Genomic DNA, 19,227 nt, shown 5'->3' with positions numbered 1-19,227 from the left:
CGTCTGGGATCTCTCTAAATTCCTAAGAGCACTGATTGTATCCAAAGTGTCTGTATCAAACTTGTTATACTGAAACCTTATGACACATACATAATCGTACTTTCCAACTTTAGAAAATAATAGTTTCTGAAACGAAAGTTTGGTTTTCTCAACATTTTGCTGTTGTTATTCTTTTATTCATTATATTGTCCTCCATCTCAGAGGTATGCCTATGATGAAAAACATATGTAAGAAGATAAGATAAAGACTTCCACATATGGAATTACTTATGCATATTTTGGAAACAACAACAACAACAAAAGTAACATAGTTTTAATAGAAATTCACTCTAGATGTACAACTTAAAAATGGAGAACAAAGGATAATGTTGCTATGAACCACAAATTAGACACAGAGGGATTTAGGACAGACACAATTTTATGTCAAAATATATAATAAATTGTTGATACTGAGACAATACTTCCTTGACCTTCTTGGGTAGTATTTCCTCTAGCAGTCACTTTACCTAATAAGGGAATTGACTGGTTCATCAAACATATGAGGACATGTCTGAGAGGTCTGTTTTGTAGCACTTTCTTTCTCTTTAAAAATTGTAACCAATACTTGCAGGTTAATTTAAATTATTAGGAAAATTAGGAGGTGTCCTTTTCATTCTTGACAGGCACAGGGGTCCAAGTGCCATTTAGTCTTTTCTCTGAATATATGTAATGTAAATATATATTTCAAGAAACTTGAATGTGTTTTTCTTCACTCTTACTGATATCTAATGTTTGTTATTAGATGTTATTACTAGCAGAGAAGTTGAACAATGAAATACAATGTGAAAGGCAACAAATTTGTTGAACTGAGAAAAAATGACAGGGACAGGTTCACAATAATATTTTATATTTTATTTATATCATATTCTATGTTTAGGTCCATACAAGTTTGACATAAGAAGTAGGCTAAAAAGACGTTATTTTCCTCTTTGGCTTTGGTTTCATGCCCTCGCACCAGAAGAAAAGTGGTTAATTATATCAGAAACAATGTAGTTAGTACTATTATTTGCAAGAGAGTATTTTAACTACCACTACATTTGCACATAACATCTCTGCCAATATTTTTGCTCTCTTGTGTTTTACAGGAAATAATCCTGGCTATTGTGACGATCCAGGAGTACCAGCTCATGGGTCTAGACTAGGGGATGAGTTCAAAATAAAAAGTCTGCTACGTTTCTCATGTGAAATGGGCTATCAGCTGAGAGGATCTGCTGAACGAACATGCCTACTTAATGGCTCCTGGTCAGGTGTACAGCCTGTGTGTGAAGGTAGGTATTAATACCATCCACATTTGTGACAACATTGAATGACATTTGCTAATGATATTTTATTCTTTAATTAAAAAGAAATTCTGTTCCAGAAACACATTTTCATATTGCACTGTAGAAATCTCAGATGTATGAAGCTGAAACATAACCATTTCCTTAATGTATAACTACAAATGCCCAGAAGATATGGAGGCCAATACAAAATATCTGTTCTTTTCTTGATTCAAAAAAGAAAAGGGCAGGAAGATAATAGTTTCCTGTGATTAATAAACCAGAGGCAAAACAAAGGCACAGATCTGTCAGAAATTTCGGAATGAGCTTTATTCTCTCCAGTGACTGTATTGGGTGGAGTGGAACAAGCAGTGAAAGCTATCTGAATCCACAATTGGAAAAAAACAAACAAAAAACCACAATCAACCAACCAACCAAAACCAAACAAACCCACAAATTCAAATAAAATGATCATATTAACAAAGAGAAATAAGTTATAAGAACATACCTATTAAACATTTTCTTATTAATAGTAAAACTTACTACAGCTTTTTTAAAAGATGGGCTACTGACCTAGCTGGCTTTGCTTTTATTTAGTCACCTATCATGGCATATTGATTTTTCTAAACTTTTCTTCACAGCTGTATCTTGTGGGAACCCTGGGACCCCAGCCAATGGTATGATAATATACACCGATGGAATATTATTCTCCAGCTCAGTCATTTATGCCTGCTGGGAAGGTTACAAAACTTCAGGGCTGACTACTAGACATTGTACTGCTAATGGGACATGGACTGGCACTGCTCCAGACTGCACAGGTCAGAAATAAACTTTATTCCTCTAAAGCTTTAAAATAATAAGTCATCCAGCCTTCCTAATCAAAATTATTATTTTATGCGATAAAATAACGCTTTTTCTCCTGTCATCTGTCTTGTAATACATTAATACTCTATATGTCTAAAGTAGATGCCCTTTCTATACATGCTAGATGTTTTTGGAACTATCTTTTTAAGATGGATACATAGGTAATTTTTCTTTATTTGTTTACCTCGTTAATGTCAATATAGAAAATAGAACATTATTCCTAAGAATACGTGTTCCTCTAGAGGTTCCCTTAGTTGTGGTGGGTTTGGTTTTTTGGGTTTTGTGTGTTTCTGGGTTTCAGTGCCTTTAGTTATTAAAACAAAAAAAAAAAAAAAAAAAAAAAAAAAAAGTCAAAACATTCTCTTGCAAAATTAACATGGAAATGTAACTAAGTTATTTAGATAAGTACTTCTGTAAAATTTGTATTTATTTTGCACATATGCTGTGGTAAAATTTCAGTCAGAATAGCAACATTAATGACTACAGTAGAACAAAATTACTCTGCAATGAAGATTGTCAGAATGCTCCATGTATAGAGTATGAAAGTTCTCATAGTTCTAAATTAGATTTTGCCTAATCGGGCACATTACTGTCCCAGTATTTATCGTGAGTCAAATGAGTCAGCTCTGACCAATAACCACTCTGCTAAGGACCAAGAATCAGAGAACAGCAAGACTGGGCTACTCTATCAGGGAAAGAGAGTAGGGAGTGCTGCAAGACCAGCAGGGCCAGTGACAAGGCCAGCCTGATAGTACGTCAGCACAGGGATACAACAACAACAACAAGAGGAATTTCATAACTTTGCTGGAATTGCATTGCACCATCAACATGAGGTGTAATGTGACAAAGATCCCAGTATAAAGGAAGGAAAAAATCCTATCAGAACTGCCACCAACAGAACAGTCTGAAGTAGTATTAGAGTGTACCAGCTTAAGCTAGTGTATTTAAGGAACACTATATTTGGCCCATGCTATTGCAATGCCTCAAACTTATGACTTTTTAGCTAAAATTATATTTTTGATTTTGTGTGAAATATATTGATCAAAAATTGTCTTGTTTTGTATACTAAAGAGAAAGGACATTAGTTCGATGTTTCATTACATGTTTATTGAAAAAATACCCTTTTTTTTTCCTTTTCCTAACTAGTGATCAGCTGTGGAGATCCAGGTGCATTAGCAAATGGCATTCAGTTTGGAAGTGATTTTACCTTTAATAAGACAGTCAGCTATCAGTGCAATCCAGGATACCTGATGGAGCCTCCCGGTTCATCTACGATGCGTTGTATAAAAGATAGCACATGGAACCAGAGTAAACCAATTTGCAAAGGTGTGCTTTCAGACTTGAATATTTTACAAATATTGTTTTGATACTATATGTGAAATTCACTAATCAGTGGATTTATTTATATAAAAAAAAAAAAAAGTCAAAACATTCTCTGGGAAAATTAACATGGAAATTTAACTATAAGTTCTTGTGTAAAATTTGTATTTATTTTGCACATATGCTATGGTAAAATATCAGTCAGAATAGCAACATTAATGACTAGAGTAGAACAAAATCACAAAATCACTCTGCAATGAAGATTGTCAGAATGCTCCATTTAAAATGCTAGGAATGAAGTACTCATTTTCCTTTTGGGGCCCTTTATCTTGGATTAGATGGCCAAAATTCTGTGAAGGGATTTTGCAAACCAAACTTTCTATAAAAGATTCCCTTTCTGCAGCAGTCATCATAAATATCCAAAAAAGGTGCTTCACAAATATCTAATTACAAGTACTAACATAAAGGTCATAACGGAGATAAGACTGAAAGACAAATGAGGCAGCCTGGTCAAAATTGTTAGCACCACTACAGCAGCTCAGAGACTAAATTTAACAGTATCTTCTGCTTATGAAAGGCCTAGACTGCCAACTCGCTTAGCACCTCTTTAAAGTGATGCCTAAGTCTAACCTATTAATTAAATTTTGTCATGTAGATTCGACAGACTACATTTTCTGTTGTAAAAACACCAAGTGATTTTATGATAGTCCTTTTTGCTGAAAGAACTGAGGTGTAAATGTAATCTGTGTCATTCCAGATCTTGGGCACACTTAGAGAAGCTGGAAAAAAATCAGAATACTTTTAAAGAGTCTTAGCCACTACTTACCAGTAAAGTCAATGTCCATTATGTGCTGAAAGCCTTAGAAAATGAGCAGATAAATGAATAAAGTTGTATTAAAGGCTTTAAGTAGCGCTGCAAAAATAGTTTAAAATAAAATGAAAATATTTATATTCATAGAATCATAGAAACATATTTATTGAAATAAATAATATTTACTGAAAACTTTCCTCTAGCTGAGTAGCCTGTTGCCAACAATGATCAATAATGAATATTCAGGGAAAAGATTCAAAACTAGGTAAGCTATATACTCTTCCAGCTTCCAGCAACCTAGACCTCAGGGACTTCCTAAACCTAGAGATGGTATTTTTGTATTTAAATCGTTTTTCTGCCTATTAGAGGCTGCTTTGTCAACAAAAGAATGCTTTGTTGGAACTGAACAGCATGAATTTTTTATTTTTTTTTAGTTTCAAAAGTGTGGGTAGATATTATGTTGCATTCTCCTGATTCTTATAAAGTCTTGAAATTGTAACTTTTTGTTTGTTTGTTTGTTTGTGTTTGTTTTTGGTTTTTTTTTTTTTGTTTTTGTGATACAGCTATTACCTGTGGCCCCCCTCCACCAGTTCTCTATGGGAAAGTGGAAGGATCTGATTATCGGTGGGGGGCCAGTGTGAGTTACAGCTGTGCAGAAGGCTATCAGCTATCTAAAACAGCTATTCTCTCCTGTGAAGGCCGAGGAACTTGGCGGGGAGACATTCCTCAATGTTTGCGTAAGTTTTCGGGGTACCTTTGTGTTGGACCAATTCTATAGTCAATTCTCTTGGGGCACAGTCAGTTTCTCACAGTTTAAAAACATCTCAACTATATCACATAATATATGGATTACTGCAGGCTTCTCTCAAACATATCTTACGAAATCGAGTGGCTGTACCTGTTTAAGGCCATGGTTTTCTTCCTTTCCCCAAAATTTCCATTTGTTATTACCTAATTGGATCCATCACCATTTACCTTACTGATAATATTTTTGCATGTTTTGAATTTCACTTTTGATAAGCATGATTAAAATTTTCTCTTATACTTTTCCTTTTTTCCTCCCTGTTTCCATTTCAATTCACAGGTGAAAACAAAGATCCTAACCCTTAAACTCATAGCCTTGCTCTCCTTTCTAAATTCTTTTTGCTTTCATGAAGTACATAATCTCATATCTTGTTTGTATTTGTTTTTCAGCTTCTTCTAAATCTGTCAACTCACCATTTTCAGTGCTTGAAATCTTGTCAGGACTCTGACAAACATTTTTTCTTTTACTTAATTAGGGTAAAATTTTCCATCCTACTCATCTTAGGGTGACTGATGTGAAAATTGGATAAATTTTTAAGCACTACAGTATAGCATTGTCTACTCTGAGATTACTTTGTCATCCAAATCTAATCAGCATTTAAGTGTCTCAATTAAAAGGTCTATTTTTCCAGGTTAACTTTAATGCTTATAATAACCATAACAGTGACAATCAATTTTAAATTGCTGTCCAGAATTCGTCTAAGCTACAATCCTACACAGATAAATGAACAGCATTTGCACTCACATTCAGTATGCTTGACTTGCACATAAAACAATGCAGAATACTTTACTTGAATTATGTACAGTTTTTAATAAGTTTTTCTTTTTCTTTTTTTTATTTATTAGCTGTGTTTTGTGGTGATCCTGGTACTCCAGCAGAAGGACGCCTCAATGGAAAAAGTTTCACCTACAGATCTGAAGTTAGCTTTCAGTGCAGACCCCCTTTTATTCTAATAGGCTCTTCAAGAAGATTCTGTCAAGCAGATGGTACTTGGAGTGGAATTCAGCCAACATGTATTGGTAATAACTACCACTACTTGTGCCACTTCTACTGAGAATGTGCTTGATAAACTATTACATTATCTTAAATCTAGCAATTAGCTTTCCAAATATAGAAAACGTCTGTGCAATATAAAAAGAACTAGTTAAATAAGGTTACATTTTGAGCATAAAAAATTGAGGATAAACACAATCACATATGAAGTAATTTGTAAATTTACGTGATTGCTTGTCTGCTGGAAATGCAGAATGTTAATAAGTGCAAGCACATAAATTTGTTCCATCTATTTTTAGAATCTTTTAGATACACAGAAGACTTTGACAGATTAAAGACCACATTCTGTCACTGGAGAGTTAAAGGCATTTGTCAAAATCAATCCTAAATCAAAAAGGATTTTGGACTTTTAGAAAGTGGCTTGTACAGCTCAAAAGGATGAAGCGTGCTGGGTCTGATCTCTTGAAATTCTGATAAACTGCCAAGTACTATCAGTTCCTCTTAGACTGTTGTGCAACTGATAGGCTTTTAGCATGTTAGGTAGTCAGATTAACTGAGAGAAATACTGGTCACCTGTAAAATTGGCATCAGAATTTGATCCAATTTGGGGTGATCTTTCTAATCAAACACATTCAGATATAGACTGCAGCCCATTTATATATTTTACTCTGACTGAGACATTGTCTATATGGAAGAGCTTGGGTGGGTGCCCTGGGAAAAGGTGGTAAGTTTAATTATTGAAAGCAGCCTGTATTTCTAAATTAAGACATTAACCCTCAATATAAGTCTTTGATATGAAATCAAAACTCATTCTGCCTGTATTTTTTATTTACTGGGCAATCCATACTTCATCTGTGTTTTGTAACAGAGACAAAAAGGTTTCAAAAGCTGAATCTCAAGCCTACTGTGAAATTTTAAAATGTCATTATGACATTTCTATTTATATATTGCATAAGATAATATATTAAGAGTTATATTCTGGTGACATACCATTTTGTGGGGGGACTGTTTTTTCATTCTTCAGCAATGAGTGAGGTAGTAGTCTATTTGAAAGTTTGGTTTCCTTGGTTACTTGCTACAAGAAGGCAGATTGGGTTTGGGTTTTTTTTGTTGTTGTTTTTTGTTTGGTTGGTTTTCATTTGTTTTGGTTCATTTGTTTTTGTGGGGGTTTTTTTTGTTTGATTTTTTTTTTTTTTTTTTTTTTTAGAAATCTAAATCAGTAAACTGTTCATTAGAAAGAAGAAAAAAGATTTCCCTATATGTCCATTCTGCATTGTGAATAGCGGGACATACTATGTATTCAAAAAGGTTTAAAAGGATAAGCTTCACAAAAAATAATGCAATCCTAAATCTATAAAGTCTACACCACCAAAGATACCTGTAAAGAAATACCCTTAAATAATGGCAATGTATTGAAACAGTGTACTGTGATCTATCCTGGAAATTTAGTTGCAAGTACAAATGTAATGCACATAAATACACACATTTCATTAAAAATTCAGTTCTTGTCATCGCTAGACAATGATTAAATGACCTAACCTTTGCAAACGGTTTTAGAGTTGTTCTTTCCATAGTATAATAATAACTGTTGTGTTTCACATTTTACATTAGATCCGGCTCACAATACATGTACAGACCCTGGTACTCCACACTTTGGAATACAAAACAGTTCCAGAGGTTATGAGGTAATTCTTTCTTTTATTTATTAGCTTTCTAAAATGAAGATGCATTTAATAATTACAAATACATTAAATTATCTGTAGGCTTAAGTGTCTGATGTAAATTGTAGGAAATTCCTACTACTTTTTAATGAATCTCCTGCTTCATTCTAAGCTTTTTTTTTTTTTTTTTTTTTTTTTAAACGTGTAGCTTAAAGAAAGAACTCCTAACCTTGCAATATATCATGTGTTAAATCCTTTAGGAGGCTGCAGTGAGGAGGACTATTTATAAATTGATTACCTAATATGATACGACATGATATAATTACTTTTCTTTATGATCATAATTCTTTCATACATTGATGAATAGTCAGTAAGTAACCTAACAACCAAGGACCTGCCTGATCCAAAGGCCATATAGTCCTTGACAAAAAAAGTCAGTAAGTGGCTTTACTAAATTAGCAATTCACGTTACATTTTATTCAGTCAGAGAAGATGAAACTATTCTATGTGTTGGATCCAGGTTCTGTGTGATGAATGTCCTTTCTATAATTTCCAGATTCCTCATAGCTTATTAGTTTACCAAGTGACATTCAGAAAAGTGACTGAAAAAATGAAAGTAGATGCAACAGTGCCCAATCCACAATCACTATATAGATTGATTAACCTCATGTGAATAGGTATAAATATTTGTGATTAGATTCTATAGTAGGCTATGTTTGGGTTTCCTGCTTATTTCCAAACATAGGGCAGTATGCCACGTGGTATTACGATCAAGTTAGTAGAACTTTTTCAAAAAATTATTTCTGTAAGTTCGTGTGATTATTTGTACCTTCCCTCTCCTGCAGTTGTGCTGTCTGTCTTTGCTGTGCAGTTGCCTGTCTATTGTCTCATCTTGACCCTGTACCTCTTTCCATCATCACTTCAAAAACAACTCTAATCTTTGCACCTAATTTGATTTTTTTTTTTTTTTTAAATATCCTCCTTTTATCTGCCTCCCAAGTTGTCTTTAATACCAGACTTGTACTGGACTGTTCTAATTTCTGTTGAACATGAAGGCTAATTTTCGCTACTCACTGACCTCTAGATTATATAGTAGGTCTTCATCTGTTCTGTATTTCACATTTCTCAAGTATGTGCTTTCACTCTCAGATCACTATCTGGTACAAGATTAAGACTTCTCTCCAATTACTGGTGAAGTAGATTATATATATATATGTGTATATATATATGTGTGTGATTAGTGGGCCTTTCTGTTTGTGACTGTTAGGAATGCCTCCAATGTTTTTCATCTAAGTGTTATACAAACAGTATACTACTTTTATTTTTACTTTCACCTGTAAAATGAGAAAGAAATATAGCTCTGAACCTAGACATTATTTGTTTGCTTAGACTTTTTGATCAGTAAGGAAGGATCTGCAGCTCATCATTACTTACTGATACCAAAACTGGCAATTTTACAAGAAGCAAGACAACTTAGAGTCCAGACCAGGCACAACCTGTTCTAGTCTCTACTACAGATATGGTGTATGTCCTTGGCAAGCTAGAGAGATTAATATGTTTTAAAAAAGTAATGAAGAGATAAGTCATATCTGTAATTTGACCTTTAAATGTACCAATGAATTTCCCAAGCCATTTTAGGAAGTTCTCATGTTCCCTTTGCTGAATGTCTATTGTGTTAATCTGTTTTTATGTAACTGTGTGTATAGTTAACAGGTGGACACATTTGAAGATAACTGCCCATTTTTAATGTTCATTGAAGTCCTACTATGACATGTGTAGAGCTATCAGCATTTATATACCTGGAAGCTATTTTATTAAAGTGTGTTGATCACTACTTATTTGCAACTTACTTGCATTTGTCCATGTGAAATGTTACATTATTAATGTCACATAATTTCAAACTATATTAATTTTTGTGGTTTTGTTTTGTTTTCATTTCTTTCTATCATATTTATTGCCAGAATGTTTTATTCAAAAGGAAAGCAATACTTTACTGATCATCCCTGTATCCTTAAATACCTGGACCTAGAGTTGTATTCCACTTTTGTCAATACCATCAATAAGTCTGTTTTACTAGAATTTCCACACAATATCCCTTATATTATGAAAATTCTTCATCGCATGCTATTTTGTATCCAGTTTTCATGCTTTTCTTTTCTCAGTGGAAGTCTAAAGAAAGTTTTCTCAGTTAGTTCACATTTTCTTGTGACAAAGGTCATATCACAGTTGACCATAGGAAAACTTCCCATAACATCACTCTGCTAATTAAACATCTCAAGTAAAACAGGTAGTTTATAGTAACAAATGCAGCGTAAGGTAACTGTGGCAGAGAGTTTTCTCCAGTGAATTTATTTGTAGATGGAATAGTTCTTCACAGTTTTTAGTTTTCCTTTTTCCTCTTAAAAAAAAGTTTTTAGTCAAGGCACACAATGAGAAACCTTTGAAACAGACTTTATGATCAAGTTCTATTGAAATATATGCAGTAGAGGTACAAGAAAGAGAGACATCTCAGTCATTTAGTTTGCTTCTGGCAGACTGACAAACTTATAAGCTGCAATGTATGTGTCATTCTTTTCCATGTGCCAGCCTTGTCAATATTTCTCCACTTATTGCTTTCAAATAAGGCTACTCAAACTTTTAATCACATTAAAAAAAAAAAAATAGAAGCTGTAAAAAGAGGACATATTTATTTTTGAAAAAATCTCTCTAGTAGCTTATTACTGTCTTGATATCTGACTACATGTAATGGATCTTTTATCTGCTGTTTTGTTTTGGTCCTTAGGTTGGAAGCACAGTCTTTTTCAGATGCAGAAAAGGTTATCATATTCAAGGATCTACCACCCGTTCTTGTCTTGCTAATTTAACTTGGAGTGGCATACAATCTGAATGCATTCGTATGTATGGTTTCTTATCTAATATTGTGCAATTTTAAGAGAGTCACAAAGTGATGCATGTGGAAATGCATAGTAAAAGACGTGCTACAATAAAGTAAGCTTTGTTTAAAAGAGTATTTTTAAATGTTTTTTTTTTTTTTTTCCTATTCTAAAATCAAAGATGTGTTTCAGGTATTAGTTTGAAGTAAGATTTTTCATATTTTTATGAGGTTCACAGTAATTCTCTCAGTTTTACTCAAAAACTCTATCGTAATTCATCCACTCAATTGGCTGATTTAAACTAATCTAGGGGTTTTGTGTGTCTTGGATCAATAGAGAACAGAACGTGGCCCAAAATATGCATGGGGCTATTTTGTTGGCTAGTATTTTGTGATTCATAAACTAGTACTCAACAAAATTCAGCTTTTCTGGGCTAGGTATGGGTATGCAAATGATTAGTGTATTTATAGCTCTCTATCGGTTGGAGAATATCAATTAACTATTTTATTAAAATACACTGATCAAGTTAAAAGTAATTCGTTAGAATGACCTTAGATTCTTACCCTGTTTCAAATTACCATATTTGGATTGTTATAAATGAACACCATGGAGCACAGAGAAAGATGCATACTGAGCAACCATATCTGTTATAATCAATGTACTATGACAAAGTCTTCCTATGGAACCTTTATTTCAATTGAATTTCAATTGAATTTTATAATGAATTATTTTAGCACAATAACCTCTCCATAATTGTCAAGGCTCTTTAAAACATTGAATGGAAGCAATGCTTGAAGCTGTGAAAGTGCAATAATTCACAAGACCAATGACTGCACCATGTATAATGGCACGTGCTTCACTTTAACTCGTTGTCATTTGCTATCATGATTTAATTTTGGTGTATTGTTTAAAAATATGTGATAGTATAATTTCCATCTTCTCACAGTACTAAAACTATACAGTCTGATACTTTTACAAGTAATAGCTATTTGACATTTCTTAAAAGGTGTACAAAATTTACTTAAGGAAAGGGAAAAGATTGGCATGCATTTATTTCAAAGTACCTACTCTAAACGTATGGAAACTGTTTAACACCACTTTTCCTAACTCTAAAAAACCCTTTTCAGCTCATGGTTGCAGGCAGCCAGAGACGCCACCACATGTAGATGTGAAAGCAATCGATCTCCCTACTTTAGGATACACTTTGGTGTATACCTGTCAACCAGGATTTTTTCTCGCTGGTGGATCAGAGCATCGAACGTGTAAACCAGATATGAAATGGACAGGAAAATCACCAATTTGTAAAAGTAAGTCATTACTCAAGTGACATGTTGGGCCCTACTTGGTTGGATTTCATTTTCCATGACACTTTTATTTTATATAGGATTTTAATTAGGATTTTTAATTAGGATTTTATATAGGATTTTAAATACGATTATTTTTTTTCCACTCAGCCCTTAAAGACACATATGACATGACAGCTTCTACTTTATGAAAAAGTGAGCATAACATCTAGAACTCATGGAGGAAAATATGAGGATATGTATATGTAAATGCACAGGCACAGATACATAAGTTTACCCCTAACAACAGCAAACAAAACTTAAACAATATAAAACATTACTTTTAACTGTATTTATCTTTATGTCACACTTTTAAAGAGTATTTCAATATGTTCAGTGTTTAATGTATGAAAAAGTTATTTCAGAGCTTGGCTTTTAGATTCATTCAAGTATTTTTTCTTGTCTAAGAAAATCTTCTAAAATAAAGATGAAAATAAAAGAAAAAGTCTTTGCATCAGATTCCACTTTTACTTATATCAATGTAAATTTCATATAGTTCTGCTAGAGTAACTCTAAGTATATAGTTATGAGGGCTAAATATGATCTTCACGTGTGAATAAACATGGCTATAAGTTCCCAATTCAGAAAAATTTTAAAAATATATATTTAGAATATGAGTAAAATAAAAAATAGGCAGATGCCATGGGAAAAATGTTTGCAACTTGATTTTTAATTATAATATGTCAAAGAACCTTAAATCAGTTTGACGTTTGAACAGTATTTTATTTTTCATGAATATATGGGTAGACATCTTTGTTTCAAAATTGTCAGGACATGATCTACACAGAAAAATGTATCTTATTATTCTAATTCCATAAAGAGTGTTTTTTCATGGGTTCTATGTAATTAATAATTTGCCATAAACAATATTTTATGATTTTGTTACTTTTCTAAAAAATAAATATAAAATACAATCAGTTTTTAGTAAGCAAGAATTCTTTTTTTTTTTATTGGATTACAGTCTGCAGGTATAATTCTCCTTCAGTGCCCCACACTTTTTGTGCTTTCTGAGCACTTGATCAGTCTAATCAGTGATTTTTTCCTCCTAAAGAAAAACCAAACAAACAATCAAAAAACCAAAAACATTCAAGATCAGATCTTCCTATGGGACATTAGACTTTTTGATATGAGGCCAGCTAATGATATGAGGCCAAAACTTGACCTAGGATCAATGGACATAACTCTGCTGAGTATGCCAAATATATAGGAAATGACACCAGCTGTGATCCTTTCCCATGATATCTGATCCTGACATCTTAATCCAGCTATCTGGCTTTTGCTGCTTTGCTTCATAAATGTATAAATCTCTTTACTATATTTGATATACTACTATTCATAATTAGATATAGTATTCGTCCCCTCTATAAGGCTCTCTTTTATAGCACTGGGATTGATATAAAAATGTTAGGCCTAAATGTGTTAAATACTTGGCTAGCAACTCAGCTTTCCACAGTAAAAATATTGTTTACCTAAATTATTCTCTGGTAGTTTTCTGTAAGTGTATAGGTTTGAATGTTTAAAGTATTCAAGACCAGCTATTTCTGTTTTAAATATGGCTCTATTGGATAATAAATGATTGCATCCATCAGGAATTGTTTTAACATTCTATTAAAAAAAAATAAAACAAATATGTTCATGAAAGTGATAATTTGTCTTTTTACTTGTAGGTAAAGGAGTGAGAGAAGTTAATGAAACAATAACTAAAACTCCAGGTTTGTATACAAGAAGAGTTTTAGATCTAAATAAATTAAATTGATTTACATCCTAGACTTTTACGGATAATAAAACTATTGCCAATATCGAAATTAAATATTTATTACTTATTTCATAGGGATATAAATGTTGAGGTCTTTCATAATAACAGATGCCATGTAAAACCTATTATACAAAATTGTTTTCCAAACAACATTTTTTTTAATTTCTATGGTGCCAATTTTGTGAATAGCACAAAACACCCTGCCAAGCCAGAAAGATAAAGCATATATATACACAAAAACCAGATTTGATGTAGTGTATCAGAGAGATTGCTATAATGGAGAGCCTTATAATGACTGTAGTCTATAATAGCAGGGACTGGGTTCAGTCAAGTTCTGCCCTTTACTTTGCAAGTGTTATAAGAAACCACACACACACAAACAAACAAAGGAACAAAACAATTTTGGAAAATTTGTTGGCCTTAATTTCATGGACACTCTCAAGATAGTCTAAGATAGGGTTTCCTAAACTGTGCAGACCACCAGCAGCAGGCAAATATTACTACCGCTTTTCTGTGTCTCATCATTAACATGTTAACCTTTTATTCCTGTCAGTGACAAAATAGACAAATACATCTGAGAAATCCTTGATGTAGATCTTTCTAGGTTCAATCATTTTCAGAAAATGAAAGGCCTAGGGTTTTTTTTATTGACTTATTTAACAATGAGCAGAGTTTTCACCAAATAAATGAGCTTGCAACTCTGTATTCTGAATTGTAGCAAGCTGCAGGGAAAATAAGATTAATGGCTCACAGTCATGACAGTTCACAGAAGGACTCTATAGAGTACGTGGAATAAAAAGGTATTTCTGTTAATAATTAACCTTCCTAGTGAGTTTATTAGTGAGAATGTCAGGTGAAACGACAAATGAATTCTTCTCAAATGCGTTACTTCTACAGACTCACAATAAAGCAGGCTATAATGTTCATTCATTATGATTAATATACAGTCTTTGTTTATTGGAGGATTCACCTCACTGAACACTAAAGGCATGCATTAATCTGCTACCGCACAGATTTTGAAGTTCCAATGCCAAATTAAAATACAGACCAAGTCTCCAAATTTATTTACTATGCAAAGCATCAGTATCAATTCACATGTATATTGTCCCTTACAACTACTTCTGATAAATACGTAGTATTTGAAAGGCATTACAAAAAAAGAAAAAAAAAAAAAAGAAATATTGTGATTGAAAATTATGTTACCATTTACTGCAGAGTGACAATAAACCATGGAAGATGCTCTCTGTTAAACCACCACCCTCTCCACTAGGAGAGGTAATAGGAGGATAAGGGAGAGAGACTTACAAGTTGAAAAAGTTAAAAATGCTTTACTAATGCTACTAATAATTACAGAAAATAATACAAAATATACAAATCCACTCTTGAATTTCCCAGGGTAGTGCAGCATTGCCCACGTGAAGCTGGCATTGCTCCAGCAGCTGCAGGGCAGGCACCTGGATGTCCTGGGCTGGACTCCACAATAAACCAGAACTGGATTCAGGGATGCAGGGTCTGGAACCTGGCCTTGGATCACAGACACAACAGGCAGGGTCCTCTTCAGATGCCAGCCATGGTCGAAGAGAGTGAGACCTTCCTCTCCCACTTTCATAGGGTATAGGACATGTATGGGATGGAATACAATTTCAGTCACCTGTTCTGTCTGCCCTCCTTGCAAATACACCCCTTTCACTTATGGGATGTGTGAAATTTATCAGTAACCTTGGCTGCCATAGCAATAAGTCTAAACCTGGGCCTCTTCTGCATACCGTTGCTACCGTTATCAGCTCCGGAGTGAAAAGTGTCTGAAAACTTGCAGCAAAATTCAGAAAAATGCAGTTACTTAGAAGAACTTAGCTGAAAGAAAAAATCACTAAAAGAGAACTGGTCTTGTTTTAAACAAAACCAGAATAAATTGCAATAATGGTAAGGAGAAAACTGAAAATGTCTTAGTGAATGACAGTAATTAACAAGGAAAGGTTTTAACATGTTTTTAAAAAACATGTCTGCACTATTATTATGTATTTGAAAAATACGAATTCTCTTTAGTATTGAATACTATGTATTTTGGAGTATTTTCTTTACCTTGTTATCTCAGCTTTTGGTAGAATTCCATTTGGTGCTATCTGTATTTTAAAGGAGATGAAGCTAATATTGCTAAGCTAAAATTTTTGTGACAGAATAGATTCATGTTCTGATTTCCCTCCTTTGGATATCTGAGTACAGATTATGTTTATTATTGTTTAGTAAATTGATTTTTTTTTGGCCAGAATTGATGTTTTCATAAGCAATAGTAGCTCACTTTTACAGTACGGTGTATTGTAATACAAATAACTCTTATAATACCCAAGAGAAGTTTAAGAACTACAATATGGTGTTTGATTCCCATAGTTCTCACTACTTTGTATAGTCTTTGCAAAAATATTTAGGAAGCTTTTTAATAGAGTAGCCATGATTTTCCCCATTTGTCACATTCTGAGATGAATCCACATTTGATATAATATTAGTGTAATAATACCCAGTTAATTTTTCTCATTCTGCATATGCCCACAGTGGGTGGGTAAGGCAGGGACATTGCAAGGACTAGACAGAACTGGGTCAGAGCTACATCGATTCCTCAGCAGCATCCATGGGACTGCACGACTTGCATTTTAACCTTTTACAAAAACATGACTGGGGAAGCAGAAATACATGTTGCTATTTTCTTCCCCTACTGATGCTATGCATCTGCAGCAAGTGCAAATTCTGTAAATACCAAGTCAATAGTACTATTTTGTAAAGGTTATCAGCTATTAATGACAGTTAGAATTGAGAGAAACTAGATACTGAAGATGTTGAAGATGACAAAAGAAGTATGGTCTGTGCTCCTTTATAGGAGTCTTACAAACTCCCTGTCAGGTTCATGCCGTAATAATAGATGGTCACCTTCATAATAACTTCAGATGCACAATTTTAATTAAAAGCAAAGACAATAAAAATATTTTAATACATTTTTAATATATTTTTAGAATGCCAGGTTTTGAATTTTCTTTATGCCACTATTGTAGCAAAGAAACGAGCAATATGTCAGAAAAAGAATCTGAAAGACCCTTTACAGGATTCTCGTATTTGCAGAAAATACTTGAGTTCTAAGGACTGTGAGATACCAATTGAAATTTAATGTCCCAGATTTTTAGTCTTAAGTTGAGGTTACCTGGTGTAAAGCTCCAATCAGACATTTTTTCTTTGGAAAGGGAGTACTTAAGATTCTTTGAAGCTGTTGTACTCAAAGCCATGTATTGGTTTTCCACTCACTTGGTAGTTCAAACTCCAGTGCCAGTGCAAACAACATACTAATCATGTTTTCAAATCATGCCACATTGAGCTTGAATATTTACTTGTGGCTTTTGCACAATTTGAAGGCAAAAGGCACTGAAGAAGTTATTATGCTTCCTCTTTATGAAATCCATACAAATCTCTAGGGGAAGAGTTCACTATTTTTCATAGTCTTGGGGATATTCATGGAAGCACACAAGTTATGACGTATGAGGTTATTTAAGAACATATTGTAATGGGCAAGTGTAGTATATTATAGGCGATTGTATAGAAAAGACATTAGATATATTGTCTTCACTGCTGTAAAATTTTCCTATACTACCTCTTTAGAACAGTGGATTGCTGCTGTAACAGAAAAAGAGCATAAGAATGGCTAGAAAGATTACTACTTCACTGTAGGTTACCTCTTTCTTTGTTTCTTTTTTGCTCACCTCTAGTTCCCTCAGATGTATTTTTTATAAATTCGCTGTGGAAAGGGTTTTATGAATATTTAGGAAAAAGACAGCCTGCTACTCTGACTGTTGATTGGTTCAATACTACAAGTAGCAAAGTGAATGCCACATTCCTTGAGGCATCCAACATCCAACTCAAACTATCAGGTAGGTTGACAATTTGGTGTTTAAAAAGCTGTTATTTTAATTTTTGTCATCTGTTTGGTTTTATTATGTTTTCTACCAAGGACAAAACGAAACAAAAAATTTATGTTTTCACTAAAAAACTTCTTCTGCTTATGTTGCAAAAGGAAAGGTCCTTAGGTAATGGTTTACACAGATTTCACTCAATTTATATACAGACACCCATATCTTTTTCCCCTTCCATTTCAATTAAATATTCAGGTATGGCTTTTTCATCTTAGACTGTTGGACAATATTGACATGTTCAACTCACAGGTAATACTGAAGTGGTAGATGAAGAGTATATAGGCATTTTAAGAACCGTACTATCGAAAAGCTCCATTATTCAATAGTGATATCTGCTTTAAAACAATAAGGTCTTGATAATGACATTTCATAAAATAGACACAGATAATTAAATAAATTAGTGAATTATGCATACCATTTAGTCAACATTGTGTACTTCTTTCTGCAAATTTGACTGTGAAGTTCTGATTTACCCCGTGATCATAGTTATATTTGAAAAGAACATAATCAGCTGTCATACTTTTTGAGGTCAAGAGCTCAGACACAATTTCAGTAGTTGGCTCCCAAATGAAAATTTTCTTTCCCTCCACTATCTTTATTTATTATAGCAATATACTGTTGTGATGTGGGCAAAATGAATTTTTTTCAGCTCAAGGAAATTCCGGGCAATTCTGTATACAGAATTATTGAAATGCTGTATGAAAAGACAAATATTCTTGGCCATTTATATATAAGGTTAAACAGTACAAAACCATCTTTGCACCCTGTTACCAAATAGGATCAGTAAAATAAGATCATGTTATTACAGCACTTGAAATCTTGTTATTTTCCAGATTATTGTATTCTATTATTACAGAACATTTCCTATAAAATTTTTTAGTTCTAAAGCTATATACTTAACTTTGAAACAATCATTCTACAAACTGGTTGAAAAGTTGTTTAAAAGGCACATGTTACCTCCTTTATGTTGATAGGTATTTACAAGAAAGAAGAAGCCCATTTGCTTTTGAAAGTTTATCAGATTAAAGGATCTAGTGGAATTTTTGTAAGCAAGTTTGAAAATGACAACTGGGCACTTGATGGTTATGTAAGTAACCAAACCTCTATGGAAAAAGCTTGCTGAGTTTAAAGTTTGAAATAATTTGTGATTTACTGTATAATTCTAGCCAACCTTTTATATTATAAATATGGAATACAGCACTCTAGATGTCAGTGTAGATATCACAGTTTACTAAGGGGAAGGCAGAGTGAATTGGGGTATTTTGCCATGGTTTTGCCTTCTTTTCTTAGATGAGCAAAAATTTTACCATTAGTAATATTATGAATTTTTTGGGGGGGGGTTTGGTAAATTGTTCCCTGGAATAAAATTACATTTAATCTTGAAGAATAAAAGACTTATTTTACTCTTTTCAGTTCTCCTTTGCACCTTACAATGCTTTCTATGAAATGTAATTTAAAATCTGACAATTCAGTGGGCTTCTATATCCATACACAAATTCAATTATCTGTATGCCAGCTGAAGAATTTTAAAACCTATCAATATATATCAGA

The 19,227-nt window shown here is 33.3% G+C and overlaps 1 protein-coding gene across 1 annotated transcript in view; it reads left to right on the top strand.

Moving 5' to 3' along the window:
* The window catches only part of CSMD1 (CUB and Sushi multiple domains 1), a gene marked incomplete at its 5' end in the record, with an annotated part of 1,071,510 nt that overhangs the window by 1,041,222 nt on the left and 11,061 nt on the right, over positions 1 to 19,227 (top strand). Inside the window, 11 exons of the mRNA XM_080341955.1 lie at positions 1,124 to 1,306; positions 1,939 to 2,115; positions 3,308 to 3,487; positions 4,856 to 5,029; positions 5,943 to 6,116; positions 7,702 to 7,775; positions 10,534 to 10,645; positions 11,752 to 11,931; positions 13,635 to 13,679; positions 17,473 to 17,634; positions 18,651 to 18,763. Coding sequence (XP_080198081.1) covers positions 1,124 to 1,306; positions 1,939 to 2,115; positions 3,308 to 3,487; positions 4,856 to 5,029; positions 5,943 to 6,116; positions 7,702 to 7,775; positions 10,534 to 10,645; positions 11,752 to 11,931; positions 13,635 to 13,679; positions 17,473 to 17,634; positions 18,651 to 18,763 — 1,574 coding nt within the window. The remainder of the gene's footprint in view (positions 1 to 1,123; positions 1,307 to 1,938; positions 2,116 to 3,307; positions 3,488 to 4,855; positions 5,030 to 5,942; positions 6,117 to 7,701; positions 7,776 to 10,533; positions 10,646 to 11,751; positions 11,932 to 13,634; positions 13,680 to 17,472; positions 17,635 to 18,650; positions 18,764 to 19,227) is intronic.

This window comes from Nesoenas mayeri, assembly GCF_963082525.1.
Source record: "Nesoenas mayeri genome assembly, chromosome: 3".
Lineage (NCBI taxonomy): Eukaryota > Metazoa > Chordata > Aves > Columbiformes > Columbidae > Nesoenas > Nesoenas mayeri.
Note: the sequence above shows the minus strand (reverse complement) of the source record. Positions and strands in the feature narration are given on the sequence as shown.